Source organism: Odocoileus virginianus, chromosome 17, assembly GCF_023699985.2.
Source record: "Odocoileus virginianus isolate 20LAN1187 ecotype Illinois chromosome 17, Ovbor_1.2, whole genome shotgun sequence".
Classification (NCBI taxonomy): domain Eukaryota; kingdom Metazoa; phylum Chordata; class Mammalia; order Artiodactyla; family Cervidae; genus Odocoileus; species Odocoileus virginianus.
Window position 1 is genome coordinate 44,556,698 of NC_069690.1, and position 9,697 is coordinate 44,566,394.

Sequence of the window (9,697 nt, forward strand, 5' to 3'; positions counted from 1 at the left end):
CTGGGAGTCAGAGACCTCCAAATTACTACATTTTCAGACTCCAGAGGACTCCTGGGTACCCTCAGTCAGGGGATTTGGAAGGTACAACTGAGCCCAGCCTCAGTCTGTTGAACCTGGTTCAGCTGTATGGGCACATTTGTTCTATTGGGGGTGGGGGGAGTGGTCAGACTTGACAGGTTGTGGAATTCCAGAATTCTATGAAACAAGAGGCCACACACGTTGATATTAGCTAGGCATTTTGTTATTAATGTCCTGGTCATTAATCCCCAGGACTGCCTTATGGTGAAAATGTCTTCATCGCTATTTCACAATCAAGGCACCCAGGATGAGCAAAGAATCCTGCCCAAGTCACACTGCTAGTATGCGCAAATGGTGGCGCTGGCTTGCGCTTGCATCCCCAGCACCAGTTTGGCCCCTCTTCCATTGCCCTCCAGTTCTTCATCCTTAACACAGGGATTAACTCAAAGATTTCGTAGCCCCAACAGCTTGCAGCAGCTAGCGGCTCCCAGAGGTCTCTGCTCAGTTTGGCACTGGACCCACCCCGACGGGGGCCGCGGGGACGACGCTCCCGCCGTCTTTGGCCTTCCAGAAAGTTCCCTGGAAAAGCCAGACCGCAGAGGTCACAGGGAGAGAGCAGCTGAGGAGGGGGAAGCGGGCAACGGGCACTTCCGGGGCCCGGATCTCGGCCCCCGACCCTACGCCGGGCGCGCGGAGCAGGGAGTGGCCGCCCTTCCCTTCGGGCGGGAATGGAGCCTGGGCCCGAGCCCGCCGGACTCTTCTCCCGCCGCCCCTAGCTCGCAGCTTTCCCCCGCGCGATCCCGACTCACGACAGGGCAGGGGGCGGGGCTCTGACCGTGGCCCCACCCCCAGCGGCTGCTGGGGGCCTCGCCCAGGGCGCCCCCAGCACCCGCTCCGCCTCCCGTGCAGACCCGGGGCTGTGTTCCCTCCACTAGCCCCGGGAGGGGGGAAACGCTCCCTATGGAACGCAGACCGCTGGCGTCTCGAGGTTGTCCACGGCAGCAGGGGAGCGGCCACAGAAGGGACCTGAACCTCGCGCGTCCCGGATGCGCTTTCCGCCTCACTCCGTGGCAGCCCAGACGGCAAAAGATGAACGTTTTATTTTATTTAGTGAAACACTCTTTTGTAAGTGCATCTTTAGTGAGGACGTCCTGAGTATTTCTGCGGATAGGGAGGCCAGCCAAAAGGAGCTGACTGCCCTCCCCCGGGGCCAGCTCCCTCCGCCTTTCCCCAACTCGGTCGAGCCTCCTGGCCTCCCTCCCACAGCCCGCCAGCCAATCACTCTTCCAGGGCCCGGCCAAAGTCCCAACTTGCCCAAGAGCTGAGCCTCTTGGGGAGAGGCTGGGTTGGGAGAGGAGTCAGGTGACTCAGAGGGTGGGAAGGGCAGAAGCTGAGACCCGGTAGTTCTGCCCCTGGATCACCCGCCCACCCCGAACTGGGGACTTGCTCCACAAGGGCAGTCTCCCCAGGGAGCCTGAGGCGGTCGAGGGGGACGGGAGGGACAGTCCCTGTGGAGCTGCAGAAAGAGAAGGGTCTTAGAGAGGGGTGTCAAGGCGAACACTATTTGGGGCGGGAAGCGGGGTGAGAGCGGGGATTAATGCTGCTCTACTAAACCCTAGGAAGGCTCGGCACAGCAGAACACAGGGCTCATAGCCTCCTGTTGGCTGCAGACTCCTCCATCGAGAGTCATCTCTTCTGAGTCCGAAACTGTCGGAAGAGCCACTGGACGATGAAGGGCCACAGGAGGAAGAAGATCAGCGTGGGGCCGGAAAGCCTGAGGGGCCAAGGCCTGGCACTGGGTGGGGGCATCTGCTGCCAAGAGGAGAGAGTCAGGCACCAGCCCAGGCCTCAGCTCAGGCTAGGCCCTCCTTAGGGACCTGCTTCCAGAACTCAAGTGGGAGCTGCTACCTCCCTCTCCCCAGTCTGAAGATTGGGGCTCCCAGTTTGTCCCTGAAACATTGAGCCCCAACTGCCTCCCCTATCTTCCTACCAGGGCAATTCAAGGTGCCAAAAAGAGTGGAGGAACTGACTCGGAGGTCATCTCCTCTGGGCCACAAAGCCTGAAAGGGCCTCAAGACCCCATATCGTAAAGGGTGTGCCACATTTCCAATGAAGACCCAGGGTGTTCAGATTTTAGTTTCTAAATCCCATTATCTGTTGAAAGGAAGCAAGGCTCCTTGGAGAAGTGGCAGATTTCAGGTCTGGAGCAGGGAAGGTGGAATTAAATGTGGGATGTCTTATACCAGGAAGTAAGGAAGCTGTTAAGGATTAATGAGATTATATTACAAGAACATAGGACCCAGCTAGAAAGGGAGGGTCTTACCAAAACTGTGACAGTCTGGGCATCAGAAAGAATGATTGCAGTTGACTGAAATACTGAGTCTTTAAAGTCCATAAATTCATAAAAGAGTAAGTTGGAAATTTATCACCATTGAGGTGGCTGTTAAATCAACTCCTTACTTTAAAAATAGATAATTAAAGAGAAAGAATTAGGCACTTATTCTGTCCTGCCATAAGTCACCATATTTCAGGGAAATCCTAGATGGTCAGGGAAACTCTACAGAAAAATGCCGGCTAATAAATGTTAAAGAATCATAGAAAAGTCCACATTTTTTAAACCATTAACTAAATTATTGATCCAAGCAGGGATTATCTATCACTTATCAAAAGCTGTGTGTCAAATAGGGCTGACAGGGAACTGGGACATTCCCTGGCTCCAAGTGGTGGAATCAGACTGTCACCCCTTCATCCCTGCTGTGATCCTCACTAGGAATATTCATGGTAGGACATCCAGTTTTGTGTCTTTTGATGTGAAGAAAGAATATCACCTCTGATGTAATCTGGTCATGTAATCTAGCCACGGGGCTGTTGTGAGACTCCAGAAGTATTACAGTCTACAGGACTACTGTCCAGTCTCATCAGCAAGTCAGTAGCAAGAAAGAGGGACTTGTCTAGACTAACAGAGTCTTAAGGACAGAGGCTCCTGGCCTGGACAGACAGGGAAGCTGGAAAAGGCAATTTGAATCTGGACTGTGTATTTGACTGTTGGCTCAGATGGTAAAGTGTCTGCCTACAATGCAGGACACCTGGGTTCGACCCCTGGGTCGGGAAGATCTCCTGGAGAAGGAAATGGCAACCCACTCCAGTATTCTTGCCTGGAAAATCCCATGGATGGAGGAGCCTGGCAGGGTACAGTCCGTGGGGTCGCAAAGAGTTGGACACGACTGAGCAACTTCATTTTGTGTTTTTGATGATACGAAGGAATTGTGGTGTGCGATAAAATGTTTTTGCTAGGTAGTAGAGTGTTCTTATTTTCAGAGATGTAAATCCAGGTATCTCAGGGTGGAAATATTCAGCATATAAAATTAGTAAAAGGTAAACAAAAAATATTAGTAAAACCTCAGCGAGGCAGGGGTGAGTGTTGAAATGTTAGCCACTGTGGATCTGAGGAAATTCCTATGAATTCCTCTGTGCCAAGGGGACAAAGGATCACCTGAAGATTCCTCCATATCCAGGACTTTAGCCATCCCCTGCCCCCACAGCTCCAGGCTTCACAAGAACAGACTCATTCATAGTTAATGGTGGATGCCAGCTTTGGAGGGAGATACAAGTGGGACCACTCCCAGCTCCATCACTTAATAATAATGCTAATAGTAACAATGAGCCCCATTTGGAAGCACCTACATGCATTATCTCATCAAATCCTCACAGCAGCTCTGTGGGGTTCTTCCAGGCTGTGTGAGTTGCTTCCAGGCCCTGAGGTAAGTTATTCAACCTCTCAGAGCTTTAGTTTCCTCATTTGTAAAAGGGGAATGAAAAGAAAACCTGTTTCATTGGTGTGTGTGTGTGTGTGTGTGTGTGTGTGTGTGTGTGGTGTGTGGTGTGTGTGTGTGGGTGTGTGTGTGTGTGTGTGGTGTGTGTGTGGTGTGTGTGTGTGTGTGTGTGTGTGGTGTGTGTGTGTGTGTGTGTGGTGTGTGTGTGGTGTGTGGTGTGTGTGTGTGGTGTGTGTGTGTGTGTGTGTGTGTGTGTGTGTGTGTGTGTGTGTGTGTGTGGTGTGTGTGTGTGTGTGTGTGTGTGTGTGTGTGTGGTGTGTGTGGTGTGTGTGTGTGTGTGGTGTGTGTGTGTGTGTGTGTGTGTGTGTGTGTGTGTGTGTGTGGTGTGTGGTGTGTGTGTGGTGTGTGTGTGTGTGGTGTGTGTGTGTGTGTGTGGTGTGTGTGTGTGTGTGTGTGTGGTGTGTGTGTGTGTGTGTGTGTGTGTGGTGTGTGTGTGTGTGTGTGTGTGTGTGTGTGTGTGTGTGTGTGTGTGTGTGTGTGGTGTGTGTGTGTGTGTGTGTGTGTGTGTGTGTGTGTGTGTGGTGTGTGTGTGTGTGTGTGTGTGTGTGTGTGTGTGGTGTGGTGTGTGTGTGTGTGTGTGTGTGTGTGTGTGTGTGTGTGTGTGTGGTGTGTGTGTGGTGTGTGTGTGTGGTGTGTGTGTGTATGTGTGTGTGTGTGTGTGTGTGTGTGTACAGTGAGGTAATGCAGGTAACAAGTTTGGCGCACAGCGGGGCTCCAGAAATGGCTGCTCTTATTTATTTTGCAGAAGCAGAGGTGTCAGGGGCAAGCAGATCTGCGAGTCGGGAGGAGGGAGTGAGGGGTGCAAGGGCTGAATGTGAGGTGAGGGGAAGACAGTAAGTCTGGGAACAGAAGTCCTGATGGAGGGGCAATAGGGACCTCCTCCCAGCCCCAATGCAAAGAGCAGACAGGTTCTAGCCCCTCCAACTGTTGGAATACCCTCTGTCCTCAGTTTCCCTTCTGGCACGGGGTGGGTGTAAGAGCAGGAAAGGAGGTCTTTTCCCACTCTCCCTTCCAGGTTGGAAGCACTTTAGACCCCCTGACTTCTTGGCCTGACCCATAAGCCACACCATTCTCTGGAGAAGGCAGAATTGTGGGCAGGTAGAGATGGGGGGACAAAGACAGAAGTGGCTGGCCGAGGAGTCCAGCATAGAGACCCTCAAAATTCTGCCCCAATCTTGCCCTGGACCTTCGGAGGGGGCTCACCTGCTCGGGGGGCACAGGCATGCTCTCCAGGCTCTGCAGCCTCCCCTGGACGTCCCGCATGCTCTCCTGCAGCGCACGGACTGTCCCCACCAGCCACGAGTCCAATTCCTGGGGCCCCAGCAGAGGGCCTTCCAATCTCCCTGCAGAGTACAGACGCACAGGGAGGGGATGCAGGAAGCAACTCAGCTCGGCGCAGGGTGGAGGCAGGCTGGGGCAGGCCGGGGAGGAGTCAGTAGAATGCCATCCCTTGTGCCCAGTATGAGTCTTACAAAGTCCATGCATACAGCTAATGGACTGCCAGGGGTTCGAACCCCAGCACTACCACTTAGCTCTGTGGCTCTGGGCAAGTCAGTAACTTCTCTAAGCCTTGTCTGTCATCTGAAAATCATGTCCTCTCCCTCACAGGGCTGCTCGTTCTGAAGAATGAAGGAGATAATATTTATGAAAGTGCCTCTAACGGGACGCGGCACACTGGAAGTTCTAGGAAGAGATAAGGCAGAACTCAGCTCGTCGTCCTTGGAGAGTCCCAAATGAGAGACCCCGAGAGAGAGGATGACTCCCAAGGCCACGCAGGTGTAGATGAGGGAACTGGTCTAGGAGTTCTACCCCAGCTGCCCTGACTCAGTGCCAGCCAAGGGCACGGAGACTCCTGGTGGCCCTTGGAGAAGAAGCCAGGCAGGGACTTTGTTCCTCCAGGCCAGTGTCTGGCTTTTGGCAACCCTTCCCAGGCAGAGGCTGCGCTCTCTAGTGCCCAGCGCTGGACTTTCACCTCTGCCCATGAAGGCAGCCAGGGGAAGGCCCCAGGCACTGGAACCATGGGGCAAAGGGTCAGATAGAGGCTCACCTCTCTCTGCAGGAGGCTCGGGGCTGTTTCTGGTGTCCATTTCTCCTCCCACGGCGCCCCTTTGCTCTTCCCCAACCTGCAGAGAAGAGTCACAAGGTCCACGGAGGGGAGGGTGGTGGTGGGAGCAGCCAGGGCCCAGTGGGGTGGGGAGAGGGAGGGGATGGGAGTGGGTCTCACCAGCTCAGGCTCCAGCTGCTCCACAGAATCACAGAAAACCTCAGAGTCCTGGTCCCTGGGTGGCTGGGACTCTGAGGAGGAGGGAAGTAGGGCGAGTGGCAGGAGGGAAGCCATGGAAGGAGGGGAAGGGTGTGCACCTGGGCAGAGGCACCTGTTCAGGGGACCCTCAAGATGCTACCACAAGAGGCACCGATGGGTCCCTGAGAGGACAGGGATCCCAGAACCTGCCTCTGGCCTTTGGGAGCACAGGGGTCTCAGTGTCTGTGGGCATGAGGTGTGACAGGCACAGCGCGGCATCTAGCCTGCTCCCCTCCACGCTGCCTCCCACCTCTGGCCTGGCCCTCTGCCCTTCCCACCCAGACACTAACCTGGGCTTGGGGGTGCTGGTTCCTTGGGGAGGCAGCGAGGCTCTGGGGCAGCCTCAGCATCTCCATTCAGTACCTGCTCTTTCCAACCTGTGGAGACACAGCACCCAGAGGTGGGGCTGGGAAGAGATCAGGCCCCTGCTCCCCTTCCCCATTTAGCCAGGGACTCTGTCTGAGACCCACCCCAACGGGGCACTACCTGAGGTCCTTACAGAAACATCTCTAGAGCCTCCTGCCTCCAGGCTCCCCTCCAGTTGAGCAGCCCCCTAAGACAGTTCCATCAATCTTTGTGGAGCTCCCAGCCTGGGGGCCTGACCTGTGACCCTTCTCAGGAACGTCTCTGGGGGCCTCGGCATGTCAGGGATCACCTGATACAGGGGCTCGAAGTAACCAAACACGTCCTCTGCCACCTCGCCCAGGGGCACTGTGTCGATCACCTGTGCGGGAGGGGGTCTAATGGGGAAAAGCTGGCCCCTCCCACCACTGCCCTCCTACCCCCTTGAGCTGGGCCACCCCCGCCCTGCTGCTGCCATCATATCCCTCCACCTTGTGCCCAGTCAGGGACCAGAGCCAAGCAGGGGCAGGGGAACAACATGAAGGTGGAATTCCATAGATGTATCAGTGTGCAGGAAACATAATGGGGGAAGGGGGCGCAGGTCACCTGGCTGAGAGCTTGGGCACAGGGAGGAGCCTGCAGCCTCTCCCTACCTTCTGTGCCACCAGCTTCATCTCGGTAATGTAGGCGGACATGGCCTCCTCCCTGCTCATCTGGCCCAGGCTGTTCCAGGCTTCCCTGGGGATGGGGGTGGGGGGGGGCGTGGAGGGCTGTGAAAGGCTGATTGACAGCTGAGGCTTGTTTGCCCAGCTGATGGGAGGCTCACCATTTGTAACGTCCGATAGGGTCCCAGAACCCAGGCTGGGGGATGAGGCAGGGCCCCATGGTGGCCTGCTTGTAGTAGCTGTAGAACCGCAGCATCTCTTCGTAGGAGGGGCGGTAGGAGCCTGGGCAGGAGTTGAGAAGCGGAGGAGGACAGTATCACTCCCAGCTGCAGGAGGACAGAGGCGGGAGAACCACCCTTGGCGGGGTGGTGAAGGGTCTCCCCTGGTGGGGGCAGAGATGGTCAAGGGTCTCACTCAGGAAAGATAGACAGGGGCAGGTGGCAGAGGGGAACCCCAGGACAACACATGCAGGGGCTTGTCTGCAAAAGCTGCCAGGATCAGAAGCTGCCTGGGAAGCAGACCCTGGTCCTCTGGTCCCCAAATGTGGGTCCCCGTGACCTCACCGTCCTTAGGCAGGTTCTGAATGACGCTGACGGCGGCCTGGAACTGTTTCTGACAGTCCGCTTCCGGACTTTCATTTTCAGTACCCATCTCCAGCCCTGGGGCCCTACTTATGGGCGACTCTGCAAGAACGAGGCTGTGGGTGAGCAGTTTCCAGGTTCCTCCACCCCCCCTCCCTGGCACACGCCTCTGTAAGCCACTGGTCCATTTTCCAGAGGGGCAAACTAAGCTCTTTAGAGGCCTGAGTGAGAAGCCCCGGGAGGTCAGAAGCTGCGACTGAAGAGGCTCCTTTTCCTACCCCAAGGCAGCGTGGGTGTGACCAGGGTGGCAGAGAGAGCCTCGGTGTGTGGGTCAGGTGGCAAGGGTCGCGGTGTCTCTAGATGCACATCTTCAACTCCTAGACAGGCGAACCGGCAAGCCGAGAGGAGTCAGGGTGGGGCGAGCAGTCTCCCACCCCAGCCTCCCATACCCCGGCTCAGCCTCTCGGCGCCCGGCACTCACCCTCAGGGCCCACTGCCCGGACACCTAGGTTCCCTCTCGTCACTAGTCGGAGGCTTCTTACCGACCTCCGGGCAGGGATGGGGACGCGAGGCAAGAGGGAAAATTTACGCCAATCAGAGAACCCGTTTCAAATCTCTTCTATACTATAACCACTCAGCGCGGCCCTTTCAAGATTATGCAAATAGTTTAGTGGTGCCTCTCCAGATCAGGCGGGGCGAATCCGCGGGTTGGCTCCCCAATCCCGGACGGCCCCCCAATCCCGGACGGCCAGAGGCGGGAGAAAGCGCCCCCTGGTGGACGTCGTGAAATAAGCTGTCTCTTGCGCCCCCTGGTGGAAACCGCGTAGTCAGCTGAACCCAGGCCCCGCAGATTCGAGTCACTCTGTTAAGCCCTTCACTTACCAGACCGTGGGGATAAAACGGCAATCAGGTCTTGAGATCAAGGGTTCTGCAGATGGGACATTGGAGCAGAGTTTTGGAAGGCTTAAGAGTAAGCCAGGAGAAGAACGAGGAAGGTCATTCCTGGAGGGAGGAATTGCAAAATCGAAAGTACAGAGGTATCCAGAGAGGATATTCTTGGAGACGCAAGCCAGTATGGACTCAATCTCCAGGTCAGGGCTACCTGAAAATGGAGTAAAGCAGTAGGTAGCAAATCGAAGTCCTGATAAACTTTTATCTTTGGGATGCCATGCTCCCGGCCGCCGCCGAGTGGCGGTGTGCACCCAGCTCTCCGCCCCCGACCCAGGTCACTTGCTGCAGAAGAGGCAGATCACATCACACCCCTTGCGCACAAATACGCTGGTGGTTTCTTATGTAGTAAGCGCACGCATGACACGGTCACCAGAACCCGTACTCGACGCTCACCCACACGTTGATGTCAAGGACATCCACGCGACGTGCGGTGGCCGTCCCGGGACGATCAAACGCCCGGTGGGGGCTATCAACCGACCCAAGCGTCCACTCCCAGGTTCTGCCGGGGACTCATCCCCGGCAGAACCAGTCAGCTTCGAGTCTTCTACCCCTTTGGGGGCGGCAACTGGCCGGGCGCTGAGAGGGTTAATCCTGTGACGTCATAGCCAGAGCCTTCCTCCTTCCCTGCCTTCAGTCAGTTCCCGCCCTCCCTTAACCCTCTGGTTCGGGCTTCCCTGCCTCCCCGCTCAGCTCCAAGACCCAGGACTAGCCGGCCGCGGACCCGATTCCCTGTCTGGCTCCCTTCTGAGACCTCGGGCAGGACGGGGAGGGGGAGGTGAAAGGGGTCCTGAGTCTGCACTGAGCCCAGGTCCGGGGAAGGAAGAGGGTGTCCGCGAGACGGCAGTCCTCGCCCCACTTCGAAGCCTCCCCCAGCACCATGGGGGCTCCGCATAGGGCCGGGATCCCAGGAGCGCTCGGAGAACAGGGAGAAGGACTCAGGAGCAGAGGGCGAACGCGGAGACTCGGGGGCGCGGGCCAGGTCGCCTTCCTACTTGTGCACCAGTG

General features: G+C 56.5%; 1 protein-coding gene across 10 annotated transcripts; it reads right to left on the reverse strand.

Moving 5' to 3' along the window:
- Positions 1–223: 223 nt before the first annotated feature.
- ACBD4 (acyl-CoA binding domain containing 4) lies at positions 224–9,695 on the reverse strand. 10 transcript variants are annotated; one of them, XM_070479635.1, is made up of 11 exons: positions 8,624–9,685; positions 8,020–8,118; positions 7,724–7,843; positions 7,322–7,442; positions 7,149–7,233; positions 6,757–6,877; positions 6,444–6,530; positions 6,076–6,146; positions 5,899–5,974; positions 5,055–5,194; positions 224–597 (listed from the first exon to the last, which is right to left on the reverse strand). In XM_070479635.1, the coding sequence occupies exons 3-11, from the start codon at positions 7,809–7,811 to the stop codon at positions 520–522; spliced, it is 867 nt and encodes a 288-aa protein (XP_070335736.1). In that variant the 5' UTR covers positions 7,812–7,843; positions 8,020–8,118; positions 8,624–9,685; the 3' UTR covers positions 224–519. The 10 variants fall into 10 exon arrangements, with proteins under 10 accessions (XP_070335736.1, XP_070335734.1, XP_070335735.1 ...); XM_070479633.1 differs by lacking the exon at positions 224–597 and adding an exon at positions 1,101–1,830 and having other exon boundaries at positions 8,624–9,683; XM_070479634.1 differs by lacking the exon at positions 224–597 and adding an exon at positions 1,101–1,827 and having other exon boundaries at positions 8,624–9,680.
- Between the last annotated feature and the right edge of the window lie 2 nt (positions 9,696–9,697).